The 13,286-nt window shown below is 35.3% G+C and overlaps 1 protein-coding gene across 1 annotated transcript in view; it reads left to right on the top strand.

The window, feature by feature from the left end:
* Positions 1–8,430, top strand: part of fam199x (family with sequence similarity 199, X-linked) — a 56,568-nt gene extending 48,138 nt beyond the window's left edge. Inside the window, exon 7 of the mRNA XM_056251237.1 lies at positions 8,031–8,430. Within this exon, the coding sequence (XP_056107212.1) occupies positions 8,031–8,204 (174 nt within the window). The 3' untranslated portion in view covers positions 8,205–8,430. The remainder of the gene's footprint in view (positions 1–8,030) is intronic.
* Positions 8,431–13,286: the final 4,856 nt, after the last annotated feature.

A 13,286-nucleotide genomic window follows, 5' to 3' on the forward strand; every position in this document is an offset into this window, starting at 1 on the left:
AGTTACCCCCTTTGGAAGGTAACTTTTTACGTTACTCGTTACTTTTATATTGCTTGAGTTTGGGCAGAACCCAATATCTGTTCCTAAATGTGTAGGCCTTTATAAAGTTCTACTATGAACTCTACTTATTGAAAAACAGTTCTACTATGAACTCTACTTATTGAAAAACTAGAAGAAAAAAGAGAGATTTTGAATTAGAAAAAAATATATTTTTATTTAAAAAACATTTGAAAAAACTGTATTGTGAACACCAAAGAACAATATTAACTATTGAGCAGTGGTGATGCCGCTCATGAAAAATGGTGATGCGGTGGTGACGCCGTTCATGAAAAATGTCACAAAGAACCGGCAAAAGTACATTTCAATTGTTTATTACTAAACAAGTGTTTTCTGTCAGTGTCGGCTGCAAAGATGAAGTTGACGTTTAAAAGTACACATTTCAAGCTTTCTATATATTTCTCAGCAGTGTTGTGCCTGAACGCGTTCAATGAACTCGTTCATATTTTGGGTGAACGTGAACTGAACGTACTGTATTACTGCCTGATGAACGTTACTGTGAACTCGTTCATTCTGGTGTCTGTGAACGCACGCTCTCAGTTTAACTTCGTTCAATAGGGTGCCAGATTTCTATAGAGCCTTTCAGGCGAAAACCCGGCTAAAACACACGTAAACAGGCCTTAATATGTAGCGAAAAAAAAACACCCAATCTGGCAACACCAGCCACCAGTGTCGCACCGCGGCCGCCGCATGCGTCATCAAAACAAAAAGCAGCATGTAGTCGACAAAGCAGCGAGGAGGCGTCGTATGATCATTTAAATGAGTTTTATGACAAGGTCGGTGAGGAATGAGGATGGGAAAAACCTTACATTTCTGTGCAAAATTTGCCTGTCGATAAAATAATTGCTGTCTGTGGTTGTATATGGGCTGTGGCAATAATAAAAAATAAAAAAAGAAGCTCGCAGCAACATATGGAAAAAAAGAACTATGAACTAGGTCATTTTTTGAAGTATGAACTGAACTAGTTCATTTTAAAATTTGTGAACTGAACTTTGAACTAGTTCATGTAGAAAATGAACTTTCCCAACACTGTTTCTCAGGTATTTGAGGCAAAGCTTATACGCCGAGTTTGGACTCATTTATGAGGCGAGCTCCAGTTTACGCGCCGGCACGGAGCTCCTGAGAAGTCCTGATTATATTGCCTGTTATATTTACTTTTTTTATTTATTAAATCCAGGCAATTGGTTGATGAAACATTGATTACAATTAAGATACAATTAATACAAAACGAAATTCACTTTAAAGAAAGGCTTTCTACAAAAACAAACTTAATGAAGTGGTCAAAATCATGTCTGCCCAGTCCATTTGTCTCCCGATTGCGCATCTTATGATCTTACTCATGCTTTTCACTTTTCATATAATCAACATAGATGAAATTAAAAAATGTATTATTTTATTTAAACATAAATATGAAACTAAATCGTTTTCTTTAATGACTAGGCTACAACACGTAGGCCTATTAGCCTACAGTACAGAGAAATTTAATGTCGGAGCGGAATTTGAGTGAACGCCGTCTTACTGGTGAGCATGTGGGGGAGAGGTACGATTTTCGAACAATCATCGAATATTATTTTGCTTGCTATGCCAATCCTTAATATTTGGTGTTTTAAATGGCAACCCTTTTTCATCCGGTGGGTTGTAATAGTTTTGGTTTGTGCAGTGTAAATCACAGAATTGACTGCTCTGCTACCAGCCTCTGTCACGTACTGTGTGGAGCTTGTGACTATTGCAAGTGCGCAGCTGAGAAGACAGTGTCGCTGTCAAATCTGTCCCTGGGAAAAGTAACGTTGTGACGAATTGAAAAAGTAACTACTTTGTAACGCGTTACACACAACACTGCTGACCATATTCTAACATTTCATCATGTTGAGCTAACGTCATATAACATTGATTTGTTTTATGTACATTTGCTCACCTGTCTAATAAAGCTGTCAAGTCGTGACTCGTGAAGCTCTGTCAAGTCTAATTTAGTCGCGGACTCTTGGCATCTCAAAAACGCCACGCTGATATTGATCCTCATTTTAGTTCTCCTTGTTTGTCCCAAAGTCTGCTTGCCATGGTCTATGTTTGAAAGAAACAAGAACTGCGTGCCGCTAAACGTTACGCACTACGCAGTTATCCACGTCTGTCACCATGGTTACTTCATGGCTATGGCAGTATGAACGGAAACCGAGGATAGCGCGGATATTGCGTCATTGACAGGCGAAATTTTTTTCCGGGACGGCCACTTATTTAAAATGGGAATTTTTCTGAAATAAAAAATCTTTGGAGACTTTTGGGATATTGTAAGTACACAACTGCATGAAATATATCACACTGTGCAAGTGATTTTTGGATATTTTATTACAAAATTCTTACATATTGTACCTTTAAAGGGATAGTTCGGCCAAAAATGATATTTAACACATGCATTACTCACCCTCAAGCCGTTCGAGATGGATATGTCAATCTTGTTTCAGACGAACACATTTTCAGTTATTTTAGAAAATGTCTTAGACCCTTCAGTGGATATAATGTGAAGCAATGGGGTCCACCTCCTTCAAGTCCCAAAATGTGCATACATCCTTCACAAAAGTAATCCATCCGGCTCCAGGGGGATAAACGAAGGCCTTCTGAGGGTAATCCGTGCGGTTTTGTCGTAAAAATATCCATATTTAAAACTTTATAAATGAAAATATCTGACTTCCGGCAACGATCGACGTGCGTTCACGGGTGATGGAAGTCGGCGTACGAGGTATGACGTAGCGTAGGAACCGTCATGACGTAGAACGAACGCGTCTGCGCAGCCAGAGTGCAGAGCAAAACAAAACTACACTCAGTTCACCCGTGAACGCGCGTCGATCGTTGCGGGAAGTCAGATATTTTCATTTATAAAGTTTAAATATGTATATTTTTACGACAAAACCACACGGATTACCCTCAGAAGGCCTTCGTTTATCCCCCTGGAGCCGGATGGATTACTTTTGTGAAGGATGTATGCACATTTTGGGACTTGAAGGAGGTGGACCCCATTGCTTCACATTACATCCACTGAAGGGTTTAAGACATTTTCTAAAATAACTGAAAATGTGTTCGTCTGAAACAAGATTGACATATGCATCTCGAACGGCTTGAGGGTGAGTAATGCATGTATTAAATATCATTTTTGGCCGAACTATCCCTTTAATGATCAGTGACTATGGCTGTGTTTACACTGCAAGTCTTTAAGGGGTCATGAACTGCATTTTTTTTATTGTTTTATAATGTTTCCTGTAGACTTATAATGTTAGTATGATTTTTTACATCAAAAATTGCCATAATTTAAAAATAAAGGCATTTTTCCTACCCTGATTTTAGCCCTCTGAAATTAAGTATTACATCTTTACGTTTTTACTATTACAGCTCTCAAGATTAACTAATCGTGAAAAGTGTTGATTATAGCATTATATTCAGATCTATAGCATTATATTTAGAGCGTGACATTAAAGGGTTAGTTCACTCCAAAATGAAAATTCTGTCAGTAATTACTCACCCTCATGTTGTTCCAACCCCTTAAGACTTTCATTCATCTTCGGAACACAAATTAAGATATTTTTGATTAAATCTGAGAGCTGTATCACTCCTCGATAGGCTTCTTAAGGGATCGAAACTGGCCGGCCCAAAAAACAACACGAGGGTGATTAATTACTGACAGAATTTTCATTTTGGGGTGAACTAACCCTTTAAAAGGTTGCAGTGATGAGCGTTGTAGCCGGTCACAGACATGTTGAGAGCATGAATGCAGCGATCTCGTCATTGCAACTCGATTTCTGAACACTAACGAATGGTTTCTTCATAACTAACAGTGCAAACACAATGTAAATAAGAGATTAGTTGATTAGTACATGAGTTTTGGCACGACTCCAGATTAGGGCTGGACGATTAATCGAAAAGTAATCGAAACCGAAATGCAGAGTCTCTAACCGACGTAATTTTCCCATGTCGTTTATTTTTATTTTTAATCCTGTTAATACTTTCCCCTTAAAAACATACTACCGTATGTGTAGTCACATGATTCCACCCTGTCCAGTCAGCAGCATGGAAGCAACATGGAGAACTCAAACTCCGAGTCAACTGAGAAACAGGAGCAGCTTGTACAAAAGAAAAACGCAGTGTTCGTTGTTTGGACACATTTTGGCTACAGTAAAGAACACACACACGCAGACAGCGCGCGACATCTCACTTGAGTGCTCGCGAGCTGCTTTCTGTGACACAGAGCCAAGCCACATCGTGTCTCTGACAACGCGGAAGCCAGATCACTTTCACTTCATTTTCATTAAATTTTGTCAATTGTATGTTTTAAGGCTTGCCAGTGTCAACATTCCAGCGATTTTTAGATCATCGGATGTGTATCATTTTATTGAACTACTGCACTGATACATTGTGGCACACGAACACTCATTTACATTTATGCATTTGGCACACACAGGACAGCGTTGACAATGAGTTTCTGCGCTCCTGAATGTTTCCCTGTGCGCGTTATCTTACAGACAGACGTGAAGATAACGCACACAGGGAAACATTCAGGAGCGCAGAAACTCATTGTCAATGCTTTCCTGTGTGTGATCAGTTATAACATACATTTTTCTACTTTTGAAGTAACTACAACCCACAGCTTCACAATTCAATAATTCACACATGCAATTGCTCTCTCATTAATGCATCAAAATAAATGTACTGGTACTGTGCTAATTTACCTGCATCTGATTTACAACGAGCAGAAATCTGTAAGAAATGTTACGTCTTACAGACATAAAAACTGATGAAAGTGAGCTATGTCGGAGTAATGGCACTATGCACAGCGCCGTGACACTTTCTTAAGCCAACATCAAAGTTTGTTTCCTTCAATTATTTTAAAATAACAAAGATAAGAAATACACTCTTTTGTTTAGAAAAAAAAACATCTCACCTTTAACAGTTGAGCATGTTTACAGCACAACCCTTGTCAGTGAACTATGAGGGCAAAAAAAAAATTCGTTCATTGATCGTCATCGAGGTAAAATTTTCAATGAATCAAGATTTTGATTTTAGGTCATATCGTCCAGCCCTATTGTGAGTTTTAGTGCGACCCCATACAGGCATGTCTGCTTCATATACAACATTAAAAAGCTATCTTTGTGTAAAAACGGCCACTCCCTGGCCCAAAGCAAGGTATCTGCAGATGAGAGTGTGAAGCAAGCACTTGTGTTGTCCTGTACCACTTTACAGATGATGAGTGGAAAGAGAAGTTTAGATTGACATGACATGTCATTTATTATAGTCAAAAACAACATCAGCTCGTTCCATGCTTCATAGGTCAATTCTATGTCATTGTACATAAAAACACTAGAACTGGAAACGTTTGTGTATATGTCCTATCGAATTTATTAGAGAAAGTTTATCCCACCCCTCTCAAACCAATTAAACTTTTAGTTGGTTTGGGCATTTTTATTACGATTGAGGTGTTTACATGGAGCACTTTAATTTGGATCATACTTTTAAACCGATTGTAATCGGAGTACTATGCTCCATATAAATGCACCTAGTGTAATTAGATTAGTTTAGATTAATTACTAATAAAAAGTATTGTATTACTTATTACTTTCTTAATCTCATATCAACCTCAATCAGTTGAACAATACAAGGATAGACATGAAACTGATCTTTTAATTCTTTCAAATAAATAATATAAATTGCATAAATAGTGCTTGAACTGACCAAAGCATTTAAAGGGAGAAAGTTAGATTAAAAACAAATTTTTAACATAATTTTTTTTGTTTAATCCACTATTGTTTTATATAGAATTGTTTTATAGTCTATAAACTATTTAATGCAAGGACATCAGAAGTAACTTATTCAATTACAGAAAAATTAAGAATAATCCCTTACTTTACTTTTTCAAGGGAAAAGTCTTACAGTAATTACAGTAATTAATTACTTAGTAATGCATTTCACACAACACTGACAGTGAAATATGTAGTTGGAACATATACAAAAGTTTTTAGTGATCATCATTTGGATGAGGTAATTATTTATTTTCTTTGTTAAAGTGGTCATGAATTGAGATTTTTCCCTTGATCTTTTGACATGAGGTAATTGTACTATAAAAACATTGTAAGTTTCTAAATTCAAAACTTCCTACAAAGCTTTCACTGAAAACAAGCTGCCAAAATGACTCATTCTGTTTTTATTATTTCTATGAAATAAAAATAGATTTTGATGAAGTTTTCCAAATGTTGTGCAGCTCTTAGTTGTGGAAGAACATCATATCTGCATACCTTCAGAAGAATTCTAAAATTTGGAAAGTGTCTGTTTATTTTCAATGAAGTGTCTGATAATTCCAGTAGGGCATAATTAATTGTCACATTTGGATACAAGCTTTGCAAACACATACACACAAAACTCTGGCTATTGGATTTCTGCATTCAGCACTGGCTACAATGCTTGCTGCAACAAAACAAAACAAAAAAACTTAAAGGAACCTTTGGAGTAGATATAAACAATACTGTAATACATACATAATCGTGTTTCAACAGTTTCACTTTGTAATACTAATTTCATAAGAAAAGATTTTATCCAATCATAGAAAGTGGGTGTATGAAGTCTTAAAACATCTCAATATAGCCAGCCTAAACCAGTTAATAGCCTTCCATTAAGCTTAAGAACAAGCAAGCTAGTCTGGCGTTGGTGTAAAATAGCTATTTTTGCTAGATATCGCCAACAAAATGGTTCCAAACAAAGCAGAACAGTTATGTCTCCTAACAACACAGTGGTGTTTGAACTGTGTTTTTGGATGAATTGGGAGTCAATGATTCAGTGACTCATTCATAAAGACAGTAGGTACGTCCCAAATGGCATACTTATGCATTGATATGTATGCAAGTCTTCTGAAGAGACACAAACGCTTTATATGAACGTTTTGGGTGAATGGGTGTTGTGATTTTCTCATGAATTTAATGCTAAAAGTGAGTATAAAAATACAGAAGCACAGATTTCCTGACAGTTTTGTAAACCGTTTATGTACATTCCTCTGCACATAAGCTTCACAGCGTGCTTGCGTCATGTTGAGAGACCGCAAAAATTCGACCCTCTCATGAATGCACGCAAGACAGTTGGCTGAACATTTTTGCACTCATTCACTTATGGATTCATAGAGATTGTTATTTTTCTGAAAATCTTTGTGTTCATCTGAAGAAAGAAAGTCATATATCTGGAATTTCATGAGGTTTAGTAAATGAGAGAATTTTCATTTTTTTGGTGAACTAAGAAATAAATCACCACAACCAAAGAGACTAAATCTCTTTAAATTTCAAAGAGAGCTCACAACATCCGGTGACAAGAGCAGGCTCTGGCGACCGGATGTGTCCAGCGACAACCAATAGGAGAGGAGACAGTACACTTCCTCTCAGCTACTGCGGGTGATGGAAGAATGGAGGAAAACCTTTGAAGCTACCTGGAATACCCACAATCTCACATACGCTTTTCCATGCATTATAGATAAATAATGCATGGAAAAGCGTATGTGAGATTGTGGGTATTCCAGGTAGGTTCAAATCATTGCCAGTAAAATTGACTTTTAACTTATGAAAATCTGTTACATCCAAAACCATATAAATACAAAAAATGTATTGAATAAATGTACCATATTAGTAACCGTTAATATTTTAATAATATTGAGTAAACCGTGCTGTGAGGGGTTTCCAATCCTGCTCCTGGATGGCCAATGTCCAACAGTTCAACTTCAATAAACACACTTGCCTGGAAGTTTCTAGAAATCCAGAAGATCTTGTTCTAAGACCAACCCTGGTCTAACCAACAATAGAAATTCACTGTATCACTGTGCAAGTGACAAAGTTGCTGCCTGTGTGGATGAAGCTTAATTGACCTATAAAGACTGGATTGGTGCATCCCAACTTTAAATGCTTTGCTATTCTTAATAGTAAAAAACATAATGTTGTGATCACCATCTTTTACAGAAACGCTCCAAGCAGAGGAAGATGCAGCAGAAAGCTTTACGCAAGCACCAGCTGAAGGAGCAGAGACAGGCTCGCAAAGAGAGATTGAGCGGCCTCTTCCTGAATGAGGAGGTCCTTTCACTTAAAGTCACAGAGGAGGAAGACCATTGTGATGATGTTGATGTATTGATGTGACGAGAGTAAATTATTCAGTGTTCCTTCTAAGCCTCTTCCAATGCAGCATTAATTACTCTGTTCTAGACATCTCTCGGCAACCAGGGGCCTGATGTATAAACGTTGCGTGCGCACAAAAAAAGGCATTGAAATATGTGTACGTAATTTTCCCCGCACATATCAGGATTTATAAAAAAATAAACTTAGCGTAAATATGTGCGTATGCATTCTTTTACTGGAGTGAGAAAAGTAATGAAGTAAACAGAATGATTATAAACTGTTTTCAGTTTTGATGCATTTCATTTAAATATTCCACTCATTAATGGAGTTAAGCACACAAATTACATAGTCATTATCCAGAAATTAAACAAAAAATAATGAATTTAGAAATATTTGAAGTGGATGTGCTGCTTTGATCTCTTTTCCTGTGGCATGCTACATTTTCATGTTTTAGTGACAGTGAAGAGTGCTAGGCGCATGATAATTCCTCTTTAATCTAAATTGCATTACTCTTGTTCTGAGAAAATATTTCTCGTGAGAAAAATAATCAATGATGCACACTTTTGTTCACTGGTAGAGCGGTCCATTGGCCGGTTTGAATGGGTCTGATGACAACACTACAACCACTGCTGCACGCAGGTGTTCTGTTAATGTCATGAGCAGTTATGACGACTCCTGTGATCTTCCCAACATTGTGAAGGAAACCAAGATCTGCACGTTTTATTAAAAAAATGTTTTGTCGAAGAGTCAGAATAAGGCCAGTCTGTTTCCATTAAAAATATATAAACATTCTAAAACATGTTTATCTTTTAAAGGGACAATTGCATTGATTTTATTTGTTTAAAACAACTAAAAAACTGTTTGGCCAGTGAAAAAGAAAGAGAATAGCTCTTCTCTAAAAATTTTTTTAATACAATTTAGCTTTTGCAGATATTTTGATATATTTATTCTAAAACAAGACAAGGATACTGTAATTTGACTGCACATTTATAGTTCGTATCTCATATTTTCCTAATGTCTTGTACCGTTAAACATGGTATCATGTGGATGGGAATATGCATATGCTAATGATATGCAGATGACGTTATGCATAGTGAAACTAGCTCCATATATAGTTATTTCGTGGTGGAGGTGCATGTACGTACAATCTTCCGCTGACTGGGTTTTATAAAAGGAATTTTGTGCACACACTTAGAATGAAATCTACGCAAGGTTTTATACATGAGGCCCCAGATCTTTAGTTGTAATAATAAAGTCTCTCTGCAGTTATCCTAACAGTAAATGCTGTCTGACCAACATCTCCAGTGACCGTTTATCATATATGTAAATGTTAATGTACATCTCATCAGTTTTCTGAAGTAAAATCATAGGTGCACATACCTACACGAAATTGGTTGAAAGAAAAGTTGTGCATGCAGTCCACAGACCCATAAAAGACTGCTGCCTCCTAAAGTTGTTCGTACTTGATGCATGTTACTAGTCAGTACCAGTGGCAATGAGTTTCATGATTCTTGGTACCACAGCAAAAATGTATGTGCTATTTAACACAATTAATTGTTTAAGCACACAGTTGCATCTGTTACCAAGTTTAATCTGTACTTGGTACAATTTTAGTCAGCACATACTGTAAATGATAGGAATTTTTTTTTTAATGGTTTGCCAGACTAGTGATGAACGTTAAACCTTAGAGTCTGATAAATATGGAGGGCATTGAAAAAAAAATGTATTTGGTTTACATTTTAAAAAAAAGAAGTGTTTTGACTCTTGCCCAGAAGATAAAACATCCAGACATCTTTTTGTAACAGCGCAGTTAAATGTGCATTGTACCTTACGAATTCAAGTTCTTAAATAGTGTTTAAAAACTTTAAAAGGACAGTGACGAATATTTGAAAATATATTTCATCATGTTATACAATGACATCATTATGTACATAATTTATTGGGTAATTATTGCTTGTAGAAGTACATACAATATGAACTCAGGCATAGAGGGAACACTGACAAATTAAGTCATTGCCTTCATTTTGTATCTACTTTAAATTCATTTGAAAGGTCATACAAATATGTTTTGGAACTTTTTGACATTTAAATTTCATATTAAAAACTAGTAGAACACGATACCTGATTTTTTTTTACTTTGCTCTCTTTTAGCCAAGTTGGAGAAAAGTAATATTTCCAAATTTTTATTGTGATTATATTTCTGTAATTGGGTTAAATATTGGAAGTGAGGGGACTACTTTTTAGTGTAAAAAAAATACATTACATCTTGGAATTTGTTAAGGTTATGCAACCTTAAGGTTAGCATTAGTTCAGTTACAGAACTTCATTTTTTTTTTTTACCTTGCAAATGTGTTATTTAAGCATTCTTTATCCATTTAAACATCCTTTTATTGCAAATGTGCAGAAAACAACTTTGTGCAAAAATTAAGATTTTAATCAACAACAAAAAAAGGATTAACCTAAAGTATTTTTTCTTTGATCTTTCAAACATAAATGCGCAGATTTTCAAACAATGGGATAATTCCCAAAATTCTGTTTAGTTGCAGTGTGTCTAAATAACATACATTTTTGGAGAAGACCATTTTGTTATTCTTTACACTATTTGTAAGATTAGTACATAGATATTTTGATCCGGACATAAATGTGTAAGATGAAGTTAGTATGATTTAACTGCTTTGCTGAAATGTCTGAATATTCTTAATTTCATCAAATAAAATCAAAGTATGACATGATTGAGGTGTGAAATATATTGCACTAGCTTTTGTGTCAATTATATATTTTCTTGACATGAAATACTTTCAGCATTTAAATCTATCTTTACAGTAAGTGTATCGTCTTGGCAGTCATGTAATTGTGCAGTCAAACATTTAGCATTTTTATAAATGAGAATTAAACATAGTTTAGAGAGTTATTACTCTTTATACATATGTATAAATATTTATTTAGTCATTTGAAAGGCTTTTTTGGCTAATGTGCAGGCAATAGGTTAATGTTAACAAATAGTATAACCATTTAGGAATTGTTCCTACTATGGAAGGTAATGCAGCCTTTTAAAATTATTTGCCAATACACAGTAATTAGAGATTTTCTGAATTGCTAAAACATTTCTCGAGACCTTAAACAAAACCAAATCTTCAAACTACATTCAGAGAACATCTGACTCTTCTGGCAAAATCAAACAATTGCCTCAAAATCATTTTATCTGTGCTCAAAATTAAATGCTTTCAGTCAGTCAAAATATAAACACCACAGATAATTCATTAGACACTACATCAAAAAAGGAGAATACAGCATCCAAAGCATGCAGTTACAGAAAATATATATATATTGTAACAGTAAACAAATTTTGCAATTATGTATAAATGTATAGTAATCGCAACTTACAGTAGTAAAGTGATTAAACTGTAGATTGTGTGCACTGCAAGTTTGTATTGAATATTACTGAGTGTCTATATATTCAGCACTTGCATGTAGCCAAAAAGTTTTTTATTTATTTAAACTAAATGAAAAGTATTTTACAGTACACTCAAAAGAGTTGTGCAACTGCAAAATCAAAGTCAGTGAGACATTTATTCAGCCTCAGCGTGATGTCTTCGTCTTGGGTCTGACCTGAGGACTCGCAGGTAATGTTGTCTCTGGTGTGATGGATCCAGCCTTGACAACACTGTCCACGGAAATTTCAATAAAAATGAAAAGGAAGAGGATCTTTCTCATCCTCTTCCTCCTCATCCACCACCTCTTACACATACTCTTCCTCTCCTTTTCAGGTTGTTTCCATCTATTGTTCATATCAACATTTAGTGCACCTGTGTCACCTGAGCACTCTGTACAGTTGGTTTGATCACATCATTAGAAACAAGTGTGGACAATTTTGAGTCGCTGTCATTGTTTACAAATGACAACTGTGTTGTAGTGGTGTTTAACTTTTGCCTGCCTGTGTTTAGCATTTTGCAACACAAGTGCATCACAGTGTTAAATGTGTTTTAGTGAGTGAGAACATGTTTAGAATTTTGCACAAAAGAGTACAATTTGCAAATGGTGTCTAACTGCCTGAACTTGTTTAAGGTTTTGCAGAAAGAGTGATTAATTCGACAAATTGGTTTAGGCTATTGAGAATTTGGTTCAGAGAATGAGGTTTGGTGTCTTAGAAATTCAGAAATACTTTAAATGCTGAATAACATTATTGTAATAAAGGTTATGCCAATAATTGGAAGAAACAAATTACAAATTAATAATAATCATTAACATTAAGTGATGCTCTTAAAGGAGAACTTGAGAACTTGAAAAAAAAAGAAAAAGAAAAAAAAAAGGCTTGCACCTTGGAACCTATTTCAAGGTTTGCGTTCTAGAGCCACCAGGCACTTTTGTTGTGTGAATGAGCAGGCCGGAGCGTGTTAAGGGTCTTCTATTAGAACGGTGTCGTGTTGCGGCCCCTAAATTAACACATTTAATCCCACTGGTCACAATTGTGACCACAATTTTTCCTTGATCTTTGCAACGGAAGTAAATCGATCAAAACTAACTTTAGCTGGACAATAACTTTATTCTGCTGTAAAGCCAAAGCAATCTATGTTACCTTAATTTCCTATTATCACTAGGGCTGGGTATCGATTCAGATGTTCAAATTCGATTCGATTTCGATTCACAAGCTCACAGTTCGATTCCTGATTCGATTCTCAATTCGACTATAATGAATATAGATGTAATACAAATCTCAGTCTAAATATCAGTTATCATTTTTTAGACCATTTTTTATTACATTGATCTCACTTAAATGTTTGTTTTTACAATGGGGTAATTTTTTTTGTTAAGAGTTTATGCAACACATGGAAGCTTGATTTCAATCTTTGAATTAAATTGAAAAAAGTAGCACAAATAAATACAATAGAATAGGCCTAAAGACAAATAAAGAGACATAAAAAAGAAAAGTTTTTGGGTAGGTCAGAAATACTACAGAAAATGAATAAAGTAATCCAATGTAAAATAACACTGGATAGTCATTTAGTCCTGACTGAATTAAATACATAGGCTATTAATTCTGATTCCTTACAATTAATGCTATATTATGTTGTTTTGACAACAAAATTAATGACAGACACGTAT

The sequence above is a fragment of the Rhinichthys klamathensis genome, unplaced genomic scaffold (assembly GCF_029890125.1).
Source record: "Rhinichthys klamathensis goyatoka isolate OS25496 unplaced genomic scaffold, OSU_Roscu_1.1 h1tg000079l_1, whole genome shotgun sequence".
Lineage (NCBI taxonomy): Eukaryota > Metazoa > Chordata > Actinopteri > Cypriniformes > Leuciscidae > Rhinichthys > Rhinichthys klamathensis.